The following is a 25,728-nucleotide window of genomic DNA, read 5'->3' as shown; positions in this document are numbered from 1 at the left end:
CAAGCTCAGAGACCACCAAGGACTCTGTAGATCATGTAATTGAATCATCTGCATAAATTGCATGTTTGGATCTCATAATGCACTTATTTCATTCTAGCAATGTCATTTATTCATTCAGCTAATGCAAATGCAGCTAATCAGCTGGGAACAGGATGACTTGCCCAAGTGTATTTGTGTATTTCTTTTGAGATGTTGACATTGGCTTCCCATCATTTTTCAAGTTTCTTGCAAGATATTACTTCTGATATATAGAATGCTCAGCCTAGTGAGGGCAGGCTTCAGGCTTGAATTCTATAATTAATTAATTAGAGCTAGTTGTAAAATAAAGCCACAAATAAGGTTCATTTGCAGTTTTGCTGTTCAAAAGCCATAAACGGGGATGATCTCCATATAGAAGAATAAATTTATATCTGAATTAATGCAGACCAGGGATTCTAGCAGCTCATTTGGGGAAGACTGGAGTATTTTCTTTGCCTAGCAGTTAGAAATCAACATTTTTTATTGAACTATTACGTATTAAGAGAAAAGAGAGCTAACTTTTTCAGCCCAGGAATTACACTTGTTTTTTGTGTCCAATGAAGCTGCTGGTGACAAAATGATGTCCCAGATTAAGATGGACTGAAAATTTTGTACATTTTAGTGGTGGAACTTTAACGAGTAAAATTGATGCCTGAAACCTTTTCAAAGTTTAAACCATTTGTTCCACTATTTTACTTACAACCTCAAAATGCTTCCGCCACCACAAGAAAAAAAGAGTTTCAAAAGTTGCATCTTTGTCTGTGGCTCTAGAGCAGGGCTTTTCAACCTTTTCACCCATTGTACCACTTTTAGGATATGGCAACATCCAAGTACCACCAGTCACCTAGCAAGGTGTCAAAAACTTGACCCCCCCAAAAAAGGAAAAAAGTGATGAAGAACAGGTAGTCCTCGACTTACAACAGTTCGCTTAGTGACTGTTCAAAGTTACAATGGCACTGAAAAAAGTGCCCCCCAAGCCACAGCCGAGCAAGATACCTGCCTGACTGCCCGGCAGTGCTCTTCCTTCTGTCCGAGGTTTTCATTGTGAGCATTTGTGTTGAGGATTGGCAGTGGGGGTGGGGTGGGTATTTGGTTTTTATTTCCCCCCCCATCTGTTGGGTGGTTACAGCAGGTTTTGGTCATTTCACATGACCCTGGGACACTGTGACCATCATAAATATGCATCAGTTGCCAAGCATCTGAATGTAAATCACAAGACCCTGGAGATGCTGCAACATTCCAGCTGATCGGCACTTCTGGGCTCAGCAGAAGCGCCGGTATCAGCGCTGAGCTCCAGCTGTAGCTTGGCAGTGATCCTGGCTCTTCTGCTGAGCCCTGACAGCCCTGAAGAAGTGCTGATCCTGGAGCTTTTGCTGAGCCCTGACAGCCCTGCAGCTCCAGCTGTCTCTCGCTCAGGCTTATGTGGTACTGCCACCAGTTCAACTCATTCCCCTCCCCTGCTACCACTTTTCTTGGATGGTCGTGTACCACCTACCAGGTGCCAATGTACCACAGGTGGTACCCGTACCACTGGTTGAAAAGCCCTGCTCTAGAGGGTTGGAGTCACAGACCGAAGGCTATCCTCTTATGATCTAGGGATCTGAATAACAGAACAGTATACTAGAATAACAGAATAACAGAACTGGAAGGGATCTTGGAGGCTCTGGTAGCCCTACCCCCTGCTCAACCCCTGTTCAACTGAAGAAGCTTCTTGGATGAGAAGCGAAATATTTTCAAAGAAATAACCAAGAAAGTCCAGTTGCCTTTTGGAAAAGCACCTTTGGGATGTCCAATCTCTTCTTAAAAACTTCCAGTATTGGAGCACCCACAATTTCTAGAGGCAAGCCGTTCCACTAAATAATTGTTCCCACTGGCAGAAAATTTCTCTGTCCATAATTCCTTTATTTTCATGATGTTATTCAAACGATAGTGTATAAAAATGATGACAGTGGGTTTTGCTTGATAGATTGAAGGTCTGAGTTCTTACAGTTCAAAAATGTAATCTTAAATCTCTAAGAAAAGAGGAATGTTGGTACGGTAAAGTAATAAAGGATAAAAGTCAAACAAACAAACAAACAGATACATTTCACAAAAATATTTTCAATCTTCTATGTCCCATATATGAAAGGTGAAACTAAAATGAAAAAAAAACCCAAATATGAAATGCCAAAAATAGGGATATCATAAACAAAAGCAACTCCAAATTATTTGATCAAGTTACTTGAAATTCTTTTTCTTTTTGGATGGATGGAAAAATGTTGATCCACTATATCTAGCACCATCTATATGCTTGAGCCATTTCTACTAACAATTGTTAACTAGAATGCCCCTGCTTTAAATGGTTTTGACTCCAACAGGGATATTTTTTCTTGTCTGAAGTCAAAGAGTTCCAGGCTTTGCTGGTTTCTATTAAGGCTGTTCTAAAAAATAATTTTAGGCGAATTCTAAAGTCTGATATATTTTATTTTGTGAGTTTTAGAAGTTTGTGGGGTTTTTTTTGGAAAAGTTTCTGTGTGCTTTAATTTTTCATATAATAATTCTATTAGTTCTGTTGCCCTATTTTTCCTCCTCTTTATTTAGCATGTTTTATTTCTTAACCATTTCCTGATATGCAGGCAAACTGTTGATGTCTGTTAACTTCATGCTAACTGAAATTTATCTCGGAAAACAATCTGTGAGAATCTTTGAAAGAGGTCATAATAATTAAAACAGTTCATATTGTTAGGAATGGACAAAACAGTAGCTTCACAAGGAAAAGGGCAACAGTTTTATTTCATTAAGTTACAGTTTATGTTGTTCAGTCTTTTGACGATCATTTTTTGCTTTCTTTAAGCCCCCAAATATAATATCTAGCCATAACCAGTCTTTCTTTTTTTCAGGGGTCCCCGATTTTGTGTCACGCATAAAGCTGCCATTCAGGCCACTGTTACCAAGCTGAAAATCTGGCATGCTCGGCAACAGAAACCACGAACTGATGTGGATCCTTTCCCACAGATGGTGTCCCTGCTGCCCCTGAGGCCAAAATCTTGCATGCCAAAAATAACATCTCCATGTTATCAGGTATTGCTTGTTACATTATACATTGGCAAAAGAAAAGAGTGTCTGTCTTGCCAATGTAAGAAGGACTGAAGGAAAGACTGTAGGATTGAAAGGCTGGGCTTGCAAATAAGAGTAGAGTCATAATAAACTTACGGTATATAATGTATATAAGCTACGTAACGTAGTCTTGGAATACAGTCCCTCGACCTATGGCCGTAACTGACACCACTATTTTAATCGTAAATGATAGCAGTCATTAAGTGGGTCACCATATGACCCTGCTCGATTTTACAACCTTTATTGTGGTTGTTAGCAGAACACCAGAGTCGTTAAGCAAAGCCATTGTTCTCTATGGATTTATTTTTTTTTTGCCAGAAACTGGAAGTAGTCCTTGGTTTCTGGAAGAAAATGTCATAAACCCTGATCACGTGACTGGGGGATTTTGCAAACTGCTATAAACGCAGGCCAATTACTCAGTGCCCAAAATGAAGTCATGTGTCTGTGGGGGAGGAGATAGACATCAGAACTTTGGAAGACTACCTGTACCATATCTAGATTGCAAAAATATGGGTGACCACTAGGTGTCATTAATTCTATATGTCTACCACCATATTGTGTGATACTTTTGACTTTTACAGTTTAGATATGTGTGCCTAATACAGGTAGTCCTCAACTTACAGTCTTGTGATCAGAATTCAGACACTTGGCAACTGGTTCATATTTATGACGGTTGCAGTAATCTGGGATCATGTGATCAGTTTTTGCGTCTTTCTGATAAGCAAAGTCAATGGGGAAGTCAGTTTCCCTTAACAACCATATTACTATCTCAATGACTGCAATGATTCACTTAACAGCTGTGGCAAGAAAGATCATAGAATGGGGCAGAACTCACTTAACAAATGTTTCACTTAGCAACATAAATTTTGGGCTCAATTGTGGTCCTAAGTCGAGGACTACCTGTATAAAGGTGGGCTTTTTTCTTTTGCATCCTGCAGTCTATTAAGAGAGCAACAAAATGCATCTAAAGGACTTGACATAAATCTTAAAGGAGGGAGGGAGGGAGGGAGGGAGGGAGAGAGAGAGAGAGAGAGAGAGAGAGAGAGAGAGAGAGAGAGAGAGAGAGAGAGAGAGAGAGAGAGAGAGAGAGAGAGAGAGAGAACACCTTGTCTGTAATTTCATCATTCTTATAGTTGGGATTTCAAGACACATTACTTCTGCAAATGAAAAAGCCACATCTCTGTCTTGACTATAGCTATGCAGGTTTGCATACCTTTGTTGTTACACCTTGAATTCAAGGTGACCTATATTGCACACTCTCCTGTAGTTTTGTTCCCAGAACAATTAATCTGTAGAATAACCAAAGTTACAGTAATTGATTCCAATGGTACTCCTTGAAACTTCATGGCTTAGATTGTTCTTGAACATGGGCTTCATGTCCATCCCTACATTTTTTAAAGTATACGTTCATCTGAACTGGAAAAAGAAGTTTTTTTTTATTTTGGTATACACTAAAATTACTTTTTAAATAATATGTGTATAATTATCAAAATGAAGTGTCTATATCAGCGTTTCCCAACCTTAGGAACTTGAAGATGCGTGGACTTCAACTCCCAGAATTCCCCAGCCAGCATAGCTGGCTGGGGAATTCTGGGAGTTGAAGTCCACGCATCTTCAAGTTCCTAAGGTTGGGAAACGCTGGTCTATATGATGCAAAAGATATCAAATGAAAATAGACATGGAGAAGCAAGAATTATTTCTCAGATGCTTTCACTCCTTTTCATCACTTTAATTAGAGAGGAGAAACTGGATTAACCCCGACTTTTTCAAAAGGAGCGGTGACGGATATCAGTCCCCAAAGATCTACCAGGCTGTTATCTGCAGTTCTACCTCAGTGTCAAACTGCTGCTCAGAAAGATCCTTATGACTTAATAAGCTTGGAAAATATTAGGAAAAGGTAAGAACTCATGTATAATACTCATGTATAATGTATCATGTAACATGCTAAGAGAAGATGGGCACTTTTCTATGAATAGGAATGTCATGGTTCTGATTAATGAGACAGTTCAAACAAAATTCGGGCATTGTTTATCTAAAAAGTCTTAATAATGAAACAAAACATCGGCACTCATGGAGGGATGCCAGAATCTGAAATCTCCTCCCCTTAACACATCATATCATACAGAATTCCCGCCCTTATTTACATGTCATAAATCACATTATCCAATTAGTATTACATATGAAGTTTCACTTCCCTATCTGTGCCCAGGCTTTTTCTTATCTTCTCAAAACATCCGGTTGACATTTACCCCACTTCAGGGATTCAAAACGAAGCAGTTTGACAGGCATACTTCATCCTTAGCCACACCAAACAGTGATTTTGATGGAGCAGCATACTTAACAAGGTCATGGGATGTGGGAGAGGTTGTTGGGAACTGTGGTAGTGGAGGGGTCAGAAAGCAGTATTGCAGGCTAACTCTGCCCACTGCCAAAAGTTGAATGGAACCAGTGCTATCTCTGTCCCATATCAAGGCCTGAACCCTTACTGGTAAGAGATGAAAGAATCTGCTTCTTTCAGGGTGCTGCAATAGACTATCACAGGGATGTCAAACTGGCGGCTCATGGGCTGGATGCGTCATGCACAGGCCATGCCCACTCTGGCTTCACAAAGGGAAAAAAATGTTGCGATATGTCACGATATGTCACATGATGCGATCAGGTTTGACACCTATGGTCTATCACCATTGTCTCAACAACCTTCTTCACAAAGGAGAGGTTGGAGATCAAATTATAGTAATCTAAATCAGTTGTATCCAGAAATGGCCTCTTCAGAAGACTGTAGTACATCCTCTTCCACAGAAAGGCATTCACAGCCTCCTAGATCCTAGCAATTACCTGTCTACCTGCTCCTCACAAGAGCCAGAATGTGCAAAGAACAAGTAGTGGAGAACACCTAGCACCCAAATCCTCACAGTTTTCAGGCCAAAAGAAGTCCTAGATTGTACAAGTAGTCCTCTACATATAATTAGTAGCTTTGCGATTGTTTGTAGTTACAATAGACTTCCCCACAGACGTACTTATGATCTGGTTCCAAAGTTCCAACAGCCAGCCCCCCTACCCAAGACCCATGACTGCTCAGCATCCAGCCTGCATCTATGGTTTCTTGCAGAGTCCTGTGGTCATGTGATTGCAATTTAAGACAGTTTTGCTGAAAACTGGCATTTACTTCTGGTTTTCAGCAAAAACGCTCCATAGCAATGGGTTTGCTTAATGATCTCACTAAATTTGCTTCACAGTGCTAACTTATTCACTGCTGCAAGAAAAGACTGTAAAATCGGACTGGTCACATGGTGACCTGCTTTATGACTGTCATGAGATATGACTATGACTGACAGATTCCATTAAGGTGGTAAATGGAGGACTACCTGTATGGCAAAATACGGTAGTTCTTTAATCATTACCAAAGATTGGGCTGAAGTGGTGTCAACACTTTGGTGAATCACAGTATTGGCAAAATACTGTGGGTTTGGTGATAGTTGTGTGAAAAGCCTATATCAGGGCTTTTCAACCTTTTCACAGATTGTACCATTTTTAGGACATGCCAATATTTGAGTACAACCAGTGCTTAGCAAGGTGTCAAAAATGTGATGACTTAAAAAAAGAGGGGGATGGATTTTGGGTTTTACTGATTAGATTCATTTGTTGTTATAGAAATGGCTAGTTTATAATATTATGGAAAAGTAAAAAGTTGACGTTCAATGTTAATGCTTCCTTCTACTGCAACAGAGGAAGTCTGTTCTTTTTCCCTTCTCCTCCTCACTTTCCCCCCCTTTTCCTCCCCACTGTGTCCTACTATTTGCTTTTGTATTTTTGTATTTTATTCTATAATCTAATAAAATATTACAAACTGTATTAAAAAAGGGAAAAAAGTATCAGTCTTACTTTCTTTGGTGGCTGTTCCTTTGCTGAATCGCTTTCCCTTTGCACTGAAAAATATATGATGAATTTATCCATGTTTATTAATATGCACCACTACCAGCTAGCTCAAGGATCTTCAAACTTGGCACTTTTAAGACTTGTGGACTTCAACTCCCAGAATTCCTTAGCCATCATGACTGGTTGAAGATTCTGGGAGTTGAAGTCCATAGGACTTAAAGTTGCTAAGTTTGTAGACCCCTGAGCTAGCTTCTTCCTCTCTCCCTTCTGAACTCTTTCCACAGTGTAGTAAGAATGCACACACCCCCACCCAATCCCTTCCCTGCACCCTTAAAGACACAGGAATCAAGTGCAAACTCAGGGTTTTTTTTTTCTTTAAGCTGCCTCAGGTGTGTCACGTGTCACAATGTTGCAATCGGAGACTGAAAGGCTCTGGCAATCGCAAAAAGCTTTAGCCTTAAATTAAACCCATTTACCTTGAAAGAAAACTTTCTAAAAGCCATAGACAGACTCAGTTAAAGGGGGTAAAACTAATTACATTTGTTTAAAGGGATTAAACCTTTCCCTGTTGTCTTTTTCCCCCTTTCCTGCCCAAACTACCTCCTTTTATAGCTTCTCCTCTCCTCCCCCCCCCTTTCCTTCACTTCACCTCCAGCTCCAAGCTGCTTCTGGAAGCACCAATCAGCTGGAGCCAATCAGCTGGAGCCCTGCCAGTTCCTGGGGCTTCTGCTGAGCCAGACAGTCCTGCAGCTGCCAATCCCTCAGGCTTGGGTTGCTTCGGCTCATTCCCCTCCCCCACTACACTTGGCTAGCAGTTGCGTACCACCTGCCATGTGGCAAAGTACCACAGGTGGTAGGTGTACCACTGGTTGAAAAGCCCTGCTCTATATTGACCCTTTCCCAGTAGGGAATTGGTCACCTTAAACAAAGCCACTGGACAACAGCACACCAGTGCAAAGAGGGAGGAGAAGTGAGGTACACATCCCCTCCCACAGCCATGATGTAGGCCCAGACATGAGCAAGTGCCCATGTCTGGTCAAGTTCATTTCTCCTTTTCTTCCACAAGCATTCCAAGTGCCATTTATAGTGCTTGATTCCCAGAGGACTCAAAGGCACTAAACAGAAAGAGGCCACTTGGAAGCAGTAATGTCCAGTGCCTGGTTTGCCTCCTGTTGTCCTTTGCTCACCAGGCACTGAACGTAAGTGCTCACCAGAAAGTTGAATAATTCTCCAAACACCCTTTTGAAGCCAATTGGACTGATCCAAATAGGTTTCCTCACGCCATGGAGATCATGGGTGGCTATCAATCACAATTGAGTCAGGGCATTATCTGACCATAGTAATGGGGTGATGGGAACGTCTGAGCTTTACCAGAGCCAGTCCCCAGGGCACAGAGGCTGAAGTTCCCCAATACTAAAAGGTCTCTACCACCAACCTGAAAATTACTTCTAGAAGTCTGGGTGGCAGGATCCTGCCAGACATTAGGGTTGTTGTTACACCGAAAGGATTCTAAGCTTGTCTCTGCAGCTCAATCTGACATATAAGCATTCACACCCCACTATTTCAAGAACAAAATCCTTTATGATTACAGCCAATCCCCCCTCCCTTATCTTGGCATCAAGACTGCTGAAGCACATGAAACCCAGCCATGCATTTTCCCCAAAAGAAAACTTCATCTTGTTTACCTGGTCAGATTTTGATAAATGCTGGATCTGCTGCCCCACAGCAGATCATCAGTGAAGGTGATCTTTCTGCAGACCTGACATAAACAAACTGTCCCCTGCCATCAGAATGTGTATTTTTATTAAGATTTACTGGCATGCAAATGACTTTAAAATGGATTCAAAACACAGCTATCTGACTGTAAGTTTTCAAATTGCAAAAATAACCCACTTCTCAGCACACACAGTTCATTTTGTGCATATAATTTTGTTTTCAAATTTTAAAACATGGAAATTATAATGGAATTATGAGTTCAGTACACCTTCCTAGTATTGAATAAATCCAGCTACTATACATTACATATACATAATTATTTCTTACTACTCTGAACTTGCAAAAATCCATGCAAATGCAGATGTTTCTATCCATTAAAAATACAGTAGAATAGTTTCTTTATTCATGAAACATAGTATCTCACCACAAAGATGATGCATACAAAAGGTTTAAGAAAAACATAAAGGAACTAAATTTCTATATACTTTCTTATAACCTTGAAGCAGTTAAAAGTGATGGTACTGATTATTTAGGTGCAGAATCAACAACACTAACCATGATTTAATTTCTCTGATTACCCTCAAGGTCCTTTTGTGCCTATTTGTTTTTCATTGTGTAGGCCAGCAACAGCATGCAGCAATGTGTCTCATATGACATTTAGTGATAGAATGGATTACCTGAAACCACAACTAGATCGAAAATACACCTATGCAGAAACGATCCCTGTAAGTACCATTTGAGTAACAAGAACTGTGGCATTAAATATCTTCTCTGTGAAGAGGCAAGATTTAATTTTTCTCAGTGGGTTAGGACGCTGAGCTTGTCGATCAGAAGGTCGGCAGTTTGGCGGGTCGAATCCTGAGTGCCGTGTAGCAGAGTGAGCACCTGTTACTCGTCCCAGCTTCTGCCAACCTAGCAGTTCAAAAGCACTTAAAAATGCGAGTAGAAAAATAGGGACCACTACGGTGGGAAGGTAACAGCGTTCCGTGCGCCTTTGGCATCTAGTCATGCCGGCCACATGACCACGGAGATGTCCTCGGACAAGCACTGGCTCTTCGGCTTTGAGACGGAGATGAGTACTGGCCCCTAGAGTCGGAAACGACTAGCAAGCGTGTGCGGGGGAACCTTTACCTTTACCTTTTAAGTGAGAATTACTTTCGGTGACAGAGAATTGACCATAGCAATTCTTCTGGAAAAAGGCCATTCCGTGAACATCAAGAGTTTACTGTTTCAAAAAGGCATATGAAAACTAATATGTTCATATATTTGGGACAACAACAAATAAAAGCAAATGCAAAATTTATAGAAGCTATGCAGGTGCACTTTTTTTTTTCTTGTAGGTTCAAATCTCATTAAAGAATTAAATATAGAACATGTAGTATGGAAGACATCTATACCTGAAAATACCAGAATGAAACTAGTTATTGATTGATTGATTTTAAACATTTATATAGCTACCACACCTTATACTAAATTCTGGGCAACTCCCAATTAAGAAGTAAAAGTATATAAAACACATGTAGTGACTCCTATTGGTGTGCAGCTAATGTAATAGCTAAATGCAAAATTTATTGCATTTTTTATAAAAAATTGCCTAACAATGCTGAAATGATCTTGCAATGGAGCATAGTCATGAGTATTCATTAATCCTTACTTTTCCTGATGGATTAATCTTTTCCTGACAAATCTTTCTCTCAGTTCATCCATGTTTGTCTCCAAAAGCTGAAAAATTCCCTCTTTTTGTCTTCAGATTGAATATTGGTATCTAAAATTTAGCACCATGATTCTGGATTGAGTCTGTCACCAGACACAAATCTATGATCAGAACTTGATTAAAATTTAGCAGGTCTATTAAGAACCAGCAGATATCAGAAATGTATCTAACTATCTATGGTTACTTAACTGTTGCAGCTAAAACCATAATCAAGATATGTCCACTTGACATATGTCAAGAAAGGTTAAGGAAAAAGCTACACAAAATGAACCCTACAGCTAGTTTTTGTTTTTATTTTTAAATGAGACTCAGCTGCTACAAGTCCCTTTTAACAAAACAGCAAATCTGATAAATTACAGAACCTTCCAGGGTCCCTTCGTTATTAATTATTGCAAAGAAGTAAAGATCAACTAAATATAATCATAGCATCAACAGAATTTAAAAACTGCCATCACCACCCACATGGCTTTTTGTACCCGTCGAAAAGGGAAAATCTGTTAGTCGGAAGAAGACAGGGGGAAAGGAAGTGGCAGGCAGACCAATTTAAGACCATAGTATATAACAAATGGGGGGGGGGAAGAAACCTATGAAGTTTGTAGTAAGAAACCTATGAAGTTTGTAGTAAGAACAGCAATTTGATATTGATTGTGCTTTCTCTCTCAAATAAAAATAACAGCAGTTACAAAGACAGTTTCACCCAAGACACAATGAAAGTGCATTATCTTGATGAATTGTTGTCTCTGTTATTCAGGGTAAAGTCGGCCCAGATTTTTCCGAACTAGGAACTTCTAAAATGGAAAGAATGCTGCAATCTCTTTACTTGGAGAACAGAGCAGGCTACGTCTTCACCGACTTCTGTGAGAAATCAGGCAATAGGGTAAGAAAAATTTCTTATTGGTGGATTTCTTGGTTGGATTTTCATTAATATTTGGAGTCTTTCCACAGCTTTAAGGAGGAAAAAAGGCTTGTAAAAGTCAAAATAGTGACTGGCCAAAGATCAGCAACTTAGCTTCAAATTGAAGATTGATTTCAAAACCTACATTTTCACACATTTAAGTGAATTACATCTGAATGCTAGTATTATAAATAGATATGCTGGCTGAAGCTGATGGGAGTTAGTCTACTACAGTGGTTTTCATCATACCCACTTAAGAAGAAGGTTCTGAAATATTTCCACAAAGTTTTTCCATTGTAAGAATTTAAACATTTGAACAAGTATTGTGTTGCATTGTTTTAGTATCATTTCAGCTACATGTGACTCTGGATTATCTGTTGTAGCCTTCTTCCAGTCAGCATACTTAATTCTTCCAAACAAAACTATTCTCTATTTCAGAAAAGGTGCTGTTCACAGCAGGTTATTGTACAGTCATATAAAGGAGGTTATTAATAATATGGAAACAATTTTCTTTTTGAAAAGTAGTAAATTCTGTCTTTAGGGCGAACATACCTATTCCATTTTCACTAAAAATGAAAGAAAAATGTGTCACTGAAAAAGCAGGATACATAAATTGATATAAATATATGCCTATGACTTCAGATTGAAGATGTTTCAAGAAATAGCAGGGTTTCTTGTGCAATTGCAGTGGGGGGTTGCTGTATATTTTAGAGAAGAGTGCATAGCATTTAAATTCTAAACGTAATTACGTGAAAGTGTAATTTCACTGGATTTCACCCCGTTTATTTCACTGGACCTTATTTACAACAAAATATTTAGAAAGGGTCAGAAAAGCTTATCTGCAAAGGACACCTTTTGAAAATTATGGTACATTTACAGGTAAAAGATCTGCAGTGTTTTAACCCTGAGCATGCTTACCTGGAAACATGTTTCATTAAAGCTGAATGTATTTCTTGTATACAAACATAATGCATATGATTGTATACAAGAGTCCAGCAGGTCTTAAATGTTAAATTATATACTTTTAAAGCAATTAAGTATTAAGCAATTATATACTTTTAAAGCAATTAAGTATTAAGCAATTATATACTTTTAAAGCAATTAAGTAGGCTCAAACTATATGAATTATTCCCATTTACTGTAGATTCACTAAAATCAAATTAAAGTATAGTCCAATTTTTATGGTCAAAATTTACATGTTATGTCAGCTGGTTGGTTCAGTATTTTAAAATAATAGTTTTAAAAATTGATTTTTTTTTCTTTTTAAAAAGAGGAGCTAGTGAACTAACAAAATTCATAAAGCTTTTTTTGTCCCTCTGGAAACACTTAGCTCTGAGCAATAATACCAAACTTTAGTAAAATGTAGTTGAGGAATACTTCATAGAAATGTATTATTATCCTGTTGGTCATGATAATAATATCAGTAATTGCTAAAAATGCTGTCAAAACATAAATTTTAGATGCACATTATGAACCATTGCTTTATTCCACCCCAACATGTTTAAACTTTGCAATTTACATTAAGAATTTAATTACTAATTATATGCAAAGCGTACAATAAAATATACAGAATGTATTTCAGTTATTGTATCTTTATACATGTTGTCATTCTGCCAGTATCAAAAATACTACTCAAACTGTGCTAAATTAAATATGATTTATAATTAATCTCAAGGAACTGAATGTCCCTTGGGATTCTTCCAGATGTCCAACTCTTTTTCTCCCAGCCATCTGAATTTACTTTAAAACCCACCCAAGACTTACTTGTGTTTCTTTGTTTAACTCTATCCAATCTGGTTGGAGATCAGAACACAGTGACAGGGATTGTGGGTATGCTCAACAGATAATAGATCTCCAATGAAGCTTGCTTCTAGCTACCCCTTCAAACTATGTATAAGCCCACATCAATGACCCATTTTCACACACAGAAAAAAGAGAATAAATTGCTAATGTTCCCTTATGATTCTGCACTCCTTCTAGTAGGTACGGTAATTTTCCCCACCTTCTAATAATGCTGTCCTAAGTATTCAGCATTTGAGCATCTTTTGTTTTATCAGGCCAACATGATACTATGCACTGGGGTGAAACAAACATTCCCCTGCAATTTGTCTTCCTTCCAGCAGCATTTGTGAAATGTTTCTGAAACAGGATTTACTGTCTTAAAATAGCAGTCCCATCCATAAATACAATATAATTGGCAAGGATTCTATCCAAATTTAATGGGGGCGGGGTGGGTGGGTGGGAAGTATTCATCATCACTGTGTTTGTTTGCCTAGAAGAACTCTTGAAATTTAGGACACTAACCTAATATTTCTTAACCTTGGCAACTATAAGATATGTGGACTCCAACTCCCAGAATTCCCCAGACAACCCTGGGTGGAGAAGTCTGGGAGTTGAAGTCCATAAAACGTAAAAGTTGCCAAATTGGGAAAGATTGTGCTAAACAATGAAAACTTTGGTAGTAATATCTTTCCTCCCATCTCCTCTGTAGCTATGGAAGAACAGCACATATTTTTGGTTTGACCTTCAGGATTATCATCAGCTTTTCTATCAAGAAACGCTCCATCCTTTGAAACTATGCAAGCAAGCACAAGTAAGTCATAAACAAGGCTCTCTCTACCCCCAAGGAAAATAGTTTGGGATCATAATTAACAAAATATGTATAAATGGAAGTAACTGAGTTTATCTAAACATCAACCAGGCATGGTTTTTGTTCAGAAATATCTCCCAGTTCCAAGCATTTCATAGATTTATAATTCCTATGCAATTATTCTGTTTTCTTTGCAGCTAGTGTTTTGGATCTTTCTTTCTTTCTTTCTTTCTTTCTTTCTTTCTTTCTTTCTTTCTTTCTTCTTCTATAGAAGATTTGGAACTATTTGGAAATATTTGTGGGATGCTAAAAAGAAAGAATTGCTATGTATCAATCAGCTGAAGATTCATTTTTGGGCATCTTGTTTACATAGGCTTGGAAAAAACTACTTTAGCTCTTTTTTCTTTTTGGATGCATAATAGAAAAGAAAATATATTTCTGTCACAAATGCAAACTTTCGGGCAGTTAGTTTTGGAGGAGATTAAGCTGATGATTAGGGTGTTTTTTTTTTTTTTTTTATTAAATTTATTATTTAAAAACATTGGACACAGTACCAGCGAGCTGACAAACCTTTTTGTCTACAATGTTTAAATATATATATATATACATGTATATATGTACATCAAAAATACACTTAAATACACTTAGATTACAAATCGGTGAAATACCACAATATTTAAAACAGTGAGCTAGTCTGTAAAACCTAATAGAGACCTTTCTTTTTATCCATCCAAAGATACAATTTGTTCCAAATTCTATAATAGTCTGATTGATCTTTATTCTTTAATTCCAAAGTTAATTTGTCCATTTCAGCGCAATCCCAAATTTTCCTAATAACCTCTTTTTGTCCTGGGATCTCATTCTTTTTCCATTTTTGCGCAAATGATATTCTAGCTGCTGTGATAATATGGATCGTTAAGTATAGCACATCTTTAGGATATTTCTCTTTCGTGATTCCCAACAAGAAAAGTTCTGGACTAAACTCCAGATCTTGTTTCAATATTTCTTTCAGCCAAATCCAAATCATTCTCCAAAATTTTTGTGTTTTACTGCAAGACCACCACGTGTGGAAGTATGTGCCTATCTCTTCAGAACACTTCCAACATTTGGGAGATGCTGTTGTGTACATTTTTGCTAAGCGGGCTGGGGGAAGATGCCATCGGTAAAACATTTTAAATAAATTTTCTTTATACGATGAGGCCAGTGTTATCCTATTATTCCTATCCCAAATTGTTTGCCAAGTATCTAGGTCGATGTTATGTCCTAAATTGTTAGCCCAGATCAACATGGGGTCTTTCACTTGCTCTTCAAACAGCTTATATCCCAAAAGTAATTTATAAAAATTCCTTATTTGTTTAGAGTCCGGTCCCAATAATATTTTGTCCAATGCTGTTTCAGAGGTATATATCCCCCATTCATTTTTATCCTTCCTAAATCTCGATTGGATTTGTAAGTAGGCCCACCAATCGAGTTTTATACCTTGTAATTCTAGTTCATTCCTAAGTTTCAATTCCCCCTCCTCATTCAGAATATCCTTGTATGAGATTATGTTACCCAAATCAAACAGATTTGGGTAAACTATCGCTTCAAGGGTGGATAGCCAGACCGGTATTTTGGTGTAATTGTGAGATCTAATTTTTTTCCAAGTATTGAGTAGCGCTTGCCTGATCCGGTGTCTTTGAAAATGCGAGAAAAGACCTTGTTTCTCCGTCCATAGGAAGGCATGCCAGCCATATTGCAAATCGTGACCCTCTAAAGTTAATAGTCTTCTATTTCTCAAGATTACCCATTCTCTAATCCAGCTCAGGGCCGCGGCGTGGTAATATAATTCCCAGTCTGGCAATCCAAAACCCCCATTTTCCTTCGTGTCTTGTAAATATTTCAATTTAATTCTTGGTTTTTTCCCCTGCCAAATAAAATTTAGTGATAATTTATCCAAATTTCGAAAAAATTTAGAGTCGAGTTGAATTGGGATATTCTGAAACAGAAACAGGATTTTAGGCAGAATATTCATCTTAATGACAGCGATTCTTCCCAATAATGAGAGTTTTAGGTTTCCCCATCTTTCCAGGTCACCTTTTATTTGATTCACTACACTATCATAATTATCCTTTTTGAGTGAAGTGCATCTAGCCGTAATGTTAATCCCTAAATATTTTATTTTCTTGACTATTTCTATATCCGTGATTTCGGCCAGATTACCTTTTTGTTTATTGGTCATATTTTTAACAATCATCTTGGTCTTATTTCTATTTATTCGCAGTCTGGCAACCTCACCATATTTAGATAATTCTTCCAATAGCTTTGGTCCCGTCTGACATGGATCCTCCATAATAAAAACTAGATCGTCCGCGAAAGCTTGCAATTTAAAGGTTTCCTTTTTAATGGTTAATCCTTTTATCTTTGGGTCGTTTCTTATAGTTCTCGTTAATACTTCAAGAGTCAATATAAACAGCAACGGTGATAAGGGGCAGCCTTGCCGTGTTCCCTTTTGAATTTGAAACTTGCTAGATGCTTCCCCATTAATAATTATTTTTGCTTCCTGATTGTCATAAATTGCCCTAATTATATTTATAAATTTTTCTCCCATATTCATAAAGCTAAGCTGTTGGCACAAAAAAGACCATTTAACATTGTCAAATGCCTTTTGGGCGTCTAAGAAAAGTAATGCCATCTGTTGTTCGCTATGTAATTCATAGTACTCCAATGTATCTAATATTATTCTAATGTTGTGCTTAGTGTGTCTCTTAGCGAGAAAACCATTTTGATCTGCGTGTATGAAATCATTCAGAAATCGTTTCAATCGTTCCGCTATAATTGATGTAAATATCTTGTAGTCCGAGTTAAGAAGTGATATGGGTCTGTAATTTTGGATTAATGTATGGTCTGTGTTATCTTTCGGAATAAGGGTTATGTTTGCCTCTAGCCAGGATTTAGGCGTCCTTGCGCCTTCTAATACTGCGTTAAATACCTCCACTAGGGGTTGAGCTAGGATATTTTGTAATTCTTTATAAATCTCTGATGGAAGACCGTCGGGTCCCGATGCTTTATTATTCTTTTGTGCATTAATAGCTTTTATCACCTCAGATAGTCGAATTTCCTCGTTTAACATATTTCTGGTATCTTCTGTGACCTTAGGTAGTTTGGCTCTTTGAAAATATTCCTCCATTTTCTCCACACTTGCCTGGCTATCTTCTTTATATAAACGTTCATAAAATTCCTGGGCTATAATTTTTTTTTTTTCCTCCTGGTGGAATATTCTCCCTTCCTCATCTCGTAGTTCGTGAATCCAGTTTTTCCCCTTTTGTTTTCCCAATTTGTATGCGAGCCACCGGCCCGGTTTATTTGCATTTTCAAAAAAATTTTGTTTCGTGTTTCTCAATTGTTGTGCCAATTTCTCTTTGTCTAGAATGTTAAGTTTGTGTTTAATCAGATCCATAGATTGCTTGATATTCTCTTTTTGTGGATCTTGTTGGAGTGTAACTTCTAAGCTCTTATATTCCTCTTCTAATCTTTCCCGTTGTTGTCTTTTCCCCTTATTTTTATATACCATATATGCCCTCGCTACCCCTCTCATCACTGCCTTAGCTGTATCCCAATTGTTTTGTACTGAGGTGTCTATAGCTTTATTTTCCTTAAAGAAAAAACTTAGTTCTCTCTCCATCTTACATTTGAATTCGTCTTCTTTTAAAATTGCTCTTTGAAGCGTCCATCTGGATATTTTTTTGGAACCTTTCCAGATAAGTTTAATAGGATTGTGATCTGCCCAAGTACCTGTCGCTATATGTACCTCATCTATTTCTGAACTAATTTCTTTCGTCATCCACACCATGTCTATTCTAGACCATGAGTTATGTCGGTTGGAGTAATATGTATATTGTCTAGCCTTACGATTTCTTTCCCTCCAGACATCTTGGATATTTAGTTCCTCAGCCAAGTTAAGAAAAGATCTCGGTAGAGTTCTTCTCTTCTTTTTCCTAAGCGTCTTTCCCATATAATCCAAATTTATATCTAGGATAGCATTAAAATCTCCTATTAAACAAATCTCCTCATAATCAATGCTACATATCTTATTGTGAAGTGTTTTGAAAAATTGTTCTTGGTTATGGTTTGGGGCATATATCTCTACCATCATGACCTTCCTGTGATTTATTATAACCTCGACTATCAGTATTCTACCCTCTTTATCGTTATAAATTTGTTTTGCAGTCAATTTTGGGTTTACATATAGTGCCACTCCTCTCTTTTTCTTGTGTCGGTCTAAGGAAACGAATAGGTTCCCTATTCTTGGTTGTACTAACAAATATTTTTGTTGTTCCTTTATATGGACTTCTTGTATTGCCACGATATCCAATTGTTGGTGAATAAGCCTATTAAAAAATTTCCGCCTTTTCACTGGCGAATTCAATCCATTAATATTCACAGACATAATACTACACTCACCTCCCTTCATCTTACTTATTTCTGGTTTTTGTGGATCTCGTGATTCGGGGCTCTCTCTCTTCCTTGTCTCTAGTTCCATGTTTCTCTGTTAACTCACCGGATTTGTTCCTTCTATCCTCTGTAGCTAAGATCTTCCCATCCATTGCCACACGTATTGTATCTCTTTCTCTTACCTCCCTTCCATCTTGATCTTCTAAATCTACTTCCTCTTGGCTATGGAAGTGGCGTTTGTAAAAATCTTCTGCCTTCTCTATCGTGTCCAGTCTATGCCTTCTATCCTGCCACGTAACAAGAATACCCTCTGGAGTTAGCCATCTAAAGTTTACATTTTCTCTTATTAGTTTGGATGTTAAGAATTGATAGCCGCGTCTCAGATCCCTCATCCTTTTAGGTATCTGTTTAAGGATGGTGATTGGTTGGCCCCGAAATTCTAATGGTTCCTCTCTAGATCTATGCAGAAGCTCATCCCGAATTGATTTTTTAACTAACCTTACATGTACTTCTTTTGGGAGGTTGTGCCTTCTCGCATAATTAGTTTGGACCCTGTATGTTTCATCAATTTCCGCCAGCATTTCCTCCTTCCCTACACCGAGTGCCTTTGCCATCAGTTCTGCCATCATGACCAACAGATCTTCCCCTCTTTTTTCTTGAACATTCTGGAAGCGTAGATAATGAGCAGCCTTTTCTGCTTCCAGAAAAATGACTGTTGTTTCTAATTCCTTATTAGCCTGAAGGAGTGTTTCATTTAAATCATCTACTCTCTTTTCCTCTTTTTCCATTCTAGCTTCCATATCTTGAAGTCTTTGTTCATTTTTGACTAATTGCTGTTGAATCCCTTCAAATTTATCATCTATCGCTTGGATTTTCCCCTTTAATTCACCAGTGTCGTTTCTTATTTGGCCTATTTCTCTCTTCATCTCCTCGTGGTTTTTGGCCATTGCCTCGTGTAGGTTTTGCAAAAGGGCATGTAAATCTTTAAAGGAATTCGAGTTAGATCTTTCCCTTTGCAGCATATCCTCTATAGATTTCTGATTGGAGGGACTTGAGGCCATCCCCTGTCCCTGTGCTGCTGCCTTTTTGCCAGCGCTAGGCTTAGTTGCTCCCGAGATACTTGTCATGTTTCCCCAATTTTAACAGCGTTTTATCAATGTATAATACCCTGAGTCTTATATAAACCTTTTAACTCTATGACAAAAGATATATAAAACAGTTACCACCAGATACTTATTACCAACTAAGCAATTTATATAATAGAATTCTATAGTATGAATATAATCAAAGTCACGTTCTTCTTCTTTTTCCCCCCCCCCCCGTTTCCGGCGCAGAAATTGGCACCTTTTCCGTCTTCCTCTGCTGTCAAAGACCAGTAGGTGTCCCACTAAACAAACCTCCAGTTACTAAATTGCTATATCAAATGGCCGCCCGTGACAAGTAGAGTAGAATTTCAAAAGTTTCAAAAGTTCACAAATTCAAAATTTACCAGGATAGACCAGACTAGACCAAGCTGATCGCTTTCCACGCCCGACAATCCAGAGTTCAGTCTCTAAGGCTCCAAAGCTCAGACTTTGACTTGTTGTAGCTTTTCTCCAGCTAGAATACAGTCATATAGTCTTCGGCTTTCTTTCCCTTGCTGTTTTTGCCAAACGCCTCCCTCCAGACTTCTATCGCCGCTTATTCCCTCTCCGTGAGGCTCCCACTTCGAACCAGTACCTCTTTCACAAGCGCTTCCTATTTAATATTCGGATACACTCTCCGTCAGCTCCGCTCTACCGTTGTCCCGCTGCTTACGTGCTAGCTCCGTCCCTCTGTCAGATCTTCATGTCGGCCATTACTGGCCTCCTTCTCCCCGGTTCGCTCGCATCAGACTTTCTCCGGATCTTCAACACGAACTGCCGCTCATGAAGGTTCTCCGGGCTGCCTGCAACTTCGGATGTCCCTACAGGACCTCCTGAAGCTCCGAAAAGCCCCCGCGAACACTGGGTGAGAGGTTGTGCGAGGAGAGAGCTCCGTTCACACAGCCGCCCGCTCTGACAGTTGGCTCCGCCCCCCTCCTGATGATTAGGGTGTTTTATTCAGTTTCTTGGTTATTATTTTAAACTCAGCCCACGTTTGCTTTCCATCTTCTTGTTTTCTTGTCCTTCCACTTCATAATCTATGTAAATTTAGTACATTGCTTGGGCAGGGACAATATATCTCCTAATCACAAATTTCAAGACTAAATAGTGAACAGCATTTATTTTTCATGTATATAAATGTGTAGTTCAGATTGTGAATTTGAAAAAAACTGGCATCTCTATGCAGATGAGGAATCTGTTCAGGTTTTTGTTTTTCTATTATATCCATCCATTCAGCCACTCTTCTGGTTTGTTCTATGTTCTCCTTTCTGAATTTGCTGTAACCATCAAAATTGCTTGTTCGTGCATTCATTTGTTCCTTCCTTCATGTCTACCTTGCTTATATGCTCTTCCTAAATGCTTAGTCCATATATTACATGAGCTTTTCTCAACCAGAAAATTATTAAGTGATAAATCCTGCAGGGGTATTTGAGAACTCTTTTGTTTTTCACGTCAGGAACATTCAAGCTTTTTTTAGTCAAGACCTTTACTTTGCCCTTGAATAGTATGTAAGGAGCCACATTCTGCAATATTGGTGCTTGCTTGTAGTTAGCAAAAATTACTACTACATTGGTAATTACTTCTTGAATTTATACTCTATCATGCTTCAAATCTAACTCTGCCCTGAGGACATCTCAAATTAAAATGGTAAAATATGTCATTGAGCCACTTGTTATTCTTCAGGAAATCACAAGAAACAGAAATAGATGAGAATAATATAAGCACAACTGAATACAGGTAGTCCTAGATTTACAACAGTTCATTTAGTGACCATTCAAAGCTACAACGGCACTGAAAAAAGTGACATGATTGTTTTCCACACTTATGACCATTGCAGCACCCCCATGGTCACGTGATTTACATTTGGATGCTTGACCACTGGTTCATATTTATGACAATTGCAGCAGCCCGGGGTCAGGTGATCCCCTTTTGCGACCTTCTGACAAGCAAAATCAATGGGGAAGCTGGATTCACCAAACAATCATGTTATTAACTGAACAACTGCATTGATTCACTTAACAACTGTGGCAAGAAAGGTTGTAAAGTGGAACAAAACTCACTTAACAAATTTCTCCCTTAGCAACCTAAATTCTGGGCTCAATTGTGTCATAACTCGAGGACTGCCTGTAATGTGTGTTTTAAAAGCTTGAGAAAATATGTAATCAACATGGCATTGATAAAGACAATAACATAAGGGGGACAAGGCAGATACATGCCATAGGGCTACCGTTACTTCTGGCTTCTTTGCACGTGCAGTATCCAAAACATATTTGCAAGTATATTATTTCTTTTTTATATGAGTGTGGTGGCCTAGTGGTGAAGACACTTGCCTCCCATTTGGAAGGTTGAGAGTTCAATCCTAGTAGTGGCAGATATTTCTTTCCTAGAACGCAAAGAAAAAAATATCTGCTCTGATGTCCACGTGGTGACAGGAAGGACATACGGCCAGCAAACACTCAGCTCCATCCAGTCCCTCCTGACTCTACCCAGAATAATTAAGGGATTACAGGGTCATAAAAAGGAGGGTTTTTTCCCCTTTTTATATGACATAAATTTACCATAGCAGAACTGAAGTTACACAGGGATCTGTCCATGGACAGTATGAACCAATATATGTATTTCTGGCTTTATGTGAATGAAGTCATAAAGAATGATATTAGTAACTGAATCACATCACTGTTCAGTAAACAATAAAGGAAACTTTTTATCGTTATGCTAGATAACCATTGCTACCTAGATATATAAGGGGTTGGAAATCAAAAGATGGAAAATTTCATCTTGTGAGTTGTAATTTAATTAAAGATTAAATTCTTTCAAATATACTATAGCTGCATTATGAATGGTAGATTCTGCATCCACCACCCTAATTCAATAGATATCATTGCATTATATTTCATATGACTCTTTTTCTTTAATTTTTTTATTGTAGAATAGAATTCTTTATTGGCTAACTGTGACTGGACACACAAGGAATCTGTCTCCAGTGCATAAGCTCTCAGTGTACATACACAAGTAATCCACAAGTAATAAATCATGATCATAATCATAATACAATCATCATGAACCATAAGATACAACACTCAATGATAGTCATAAGATACTAAATAAAAACGATTAGCATAAATCATAAGGTACAAAAATCAAAGTGATAGTCATAAGATGCTAAAGGAATAAGTAATAGGAAAGATGAGAAGAATCATTTTATATCTAGCTGTGCCTATGGACTATCTGAATATTTGTCTATCTATGAATAAATGGGAAACATAAATCCAAATTATTTAAAGTAAACATTACTTATAACATATCAATTTTTAATTATATTATATAGAAAGAAATCTTTTAAAGTAGAAATTACGGAGAAATTACTGGGCAATTTCTAGTTGACCATCAGCTTTCTGTTAATTTTTACAAAGAAGGATAAAATGTGCCTTTCCCTATGAATCTTTAAGAATGGACAAGGTTCATGCTTTATCTTATTGACATACAATGAAAATCAAATTGAATTTGATGTTAAATCATTTTTATGCATATTTATTATTTAAGCAGTCAATGGAAACCATAATTATGATTTCAGTAGGGAAAAAAAACAGAACATGCATTGCTTCTCAAACTCTTAAATACAAATGCAAGCATATATTCCTCAAATGTTTGGATTTCCAACATTTTGGTTAAAGTTTTGTCTTTCTTTGTAGTTTTAATGAAATGAATGCTGCTATAAAACCTGTAGGAAGTATCATGAACAGATTTCTGCCAGGACCACCAAAATATTAAGATCTTTTTGAATGATGGAAGAGATATGAGCATTAAATAAACTTGATTATTTTTATTGTCACAGCAGCATCATTTCAAATAATCTTCATTTCATGACCTCTCAGTTTTTGTTGCCCCTGCTGGTTGTTGCAGGGTTTCATTAAGATCCTTCTAAACCCTTGTTGTGTAATCAGATAATTAGGGTTTTAAAGGGATTCCGTGGACTTATATACTTAAGTCAGAGAGTTAGTTGCAATAAATACACACATAACAAAGTAGTAATATCTTGGATACATTTAATTTTAGAACATACAAATTTTACTTCAGTCTTCAGATTTTCAGATGTTTTGGGGTTTTACACTTTTGAAGGCCCCAAACTTTTGTAGACCCTGGGAACTTGGGGTCCATTTTTCTCCCTGTGTCAGCATCCCTCCTCCTAAGATGTATCAATAGTTCCTCTAAACTAAAAATCTCCCTCTACTTCAGGTGGAAGGGTTTCAGGAGGAAGAGTAGCTGTTTACTGAGAACAAACAGCAGGCAGGGGAAGGCACCCCATCCCTAATAGTTACTCTCACCTATCCAGAAGTTTCAATCCTGACTTCAGTTGGGAAGCCTCTGTCTCCATTTGGTAGTTGTCCAACAATCTTCCTCTGATATCATCTCTTTTCCTCTCAGTACCTGAAGAATCCATAGGTGCTAAAGCTGCAATGCAAGATCAGCCAGAGGCTTGGATTTGGTTGAGTACTGAGCATAGAACTGTTGAAGGAGTGTGTGGACATCAACTCCTATTTTCCAGGATTTGGCTGGGTCTGCTTAACTCTTCCAGTGAAATAAGTGAAATAAGTCTGCCTCTTCTGTGCCAAGAATCCAAATATGCTCTATCTCACATTATTCCTTTCCCCACATCAACATAGAGGTGCTGCTGGTGGTATGGTAGGTTGTAAGAAGTACAGGGGCATCTTAGAACAGGAGGAAATGGAAGAAAATCAGATTTATCTTCAGTGTAATCGGAAGCTACAACAGAGTGATACAACAGAGCTACAATAAAGTTGATTGATCATGGATTGATCAGTCCATGTACTGGAAAGAGTCTTAGATGCAATGGCATCTGGCTTTTTTAGACAGTCATGTATCAGGAAGAAATCTGGTAGAAAGCTAGAGGAAGTCTCCAGCAGCAATGGTGAGGTCAGTAGTTTCCTGGCAATGTTGATCAGCAGTTTGTTCGTAGGAAACCTTGGCAAGTTTCAGGAGTTATTATGCTGCCTGGAGAAAGTGATGTGAATGGTAGAAATATAAGGCTTGAAATTATGATATATATGAGTAATAGAATAAACTGAGTTATTATAGCTGCTCAGGCCAATTTTCTTCCTGGCAGTTTGGTATGTAAAACCACCCCATTCCCATTTCTATAGGAAAATAGGATGCCAAAATAGGATGCCAAATAAACTTGGTTACAGATGGTGAGCAGAAGAGCATCAGTACATTCAGAAATTGGCTTTGATTATAAGAATTTGCCATCTATGGTTGCACCCTCAAGGACATAAGGCTGATTTGCATTCAATAGAAGGGTCCATGTGTATTGCATGTGATGCCAAAATCTATTGGGACTTAAAGATGTATTGAAGAGTAAGACTAAATTTGGAGAATAGCAGAAAGGACCAAATTATGACACTCATCTTCAAAGATCTGAATCCTGTTTAATGTTCTGATTTCTCCACCTGAGACCCTGACTGGGTGATCATTGAATCATATCCTGACGGATGCTTTCAGGAGTGTTTAGGGCATCTATGACAAACTGGCCAGATTTTCCACAAAATAGACACCGTTTTTATGGAGAGTAAAGGTTGCAGCTTAATCCTGATAAGGCTGGGGGGCTTTGGATTTCTGAGTAGTCTGGATTGGTGATCTATCATTTTTAATTCTTGATGGGGCAGTACTCCCCCAGATAAAATTAGTGTACAGCCACCTGCTTGAAGAGCAGATGGCAGCCATGGTCGGGGGGCTCTTTGTGTTTATTTGTCTTGTGTGCCATTTGTATCCTGGACTGGGATGCTCTGCTCACAGTCACTCATACTTTAGTCATTTCCCGATTGGATTATTGCAATGCACTCTATATGTAGGGCTGACCTTGAAGCACATTCAGAAACTTCAGCTGGTACAGAATGCAGTGGAGCAAACAGATTTGGGGGCTCCAAAAGCCGTCCATGCAACATTACTACTATGTGAGCTGCATTGGCTACCAGTTTGCTTCAAGGTGCAATTCAAAGTGTTGCTTATCATCTTTAAAACTCTACATAACACGACACCAGGTACTAATGGGACCATTTAACTCCCAATTTCCACCTGTTCCACCAAATTCAACAGCTGGGCATGCTCCAGGTCCTCTCTCTCAAACAGTGCCAAGGAGGTATGTCTTCTCTACCACACTGTCTGTCCTATGAAACATTGTCATTCCCCCCAAGTTCTTGGCCTTCTGGAAACTGTTAAAATCTGGCTTTTCCCCCTTGTGATTTAT

At 38.2% G+C, this 25,728-nt stretch overlaps 1 protein-coding gene across 1 annotated transcript in view; it reads left to right on the top strand.

The window, feature by feature from the left end:
• RGS22 (regulator of G protein signaling 22) overlaps window positions 1-25,728 on the top strand; it is a gene marked incomplete at both ends in the record, with an annotated part of 92,338 nt that overhangs the window by 27,541 nt on the left and 39,069 nt on the right. The window contains 5 exons of the mRNA XM_083360333.1: window positions 2,898-3,078; window positions 4,851-5,011; window positions 9,326-9,431; window positions 11,172-11,297; window positions 13,807-13,908. Of these exons, the coding sequence (XP_083216459.1) occupies window positions 2,898-3,078; window positions 4,851-5,011; window positions 9,326-9,431; window positions 11,172-11,297; window positions 13,807-13,908 (676 nt within the window). The remainder of the gene's footprint in view (window positions 1-2,897; window positions 3,079-4,850; window positions 5,012-9,325; window positions 9,432-11,171; window positions 11,298-13,806; window positions 13,909-25,728) is intronic.

Source organism: Vipera ursinii (assembly GCF_947247035.1).
Source record: "Vipera ursinii genome assembly, chromosome: 3".
In the NCBI taxonomy this organism is placed as follows: Eukaryota; Metazoa; Chordata; class Lepidosauria; order Squamata; family Viperidae; genus Vipera; species Vipera ursinii.
This window is presented reverse-complemented; position numbering and strand designations above follow the sequence as displayed.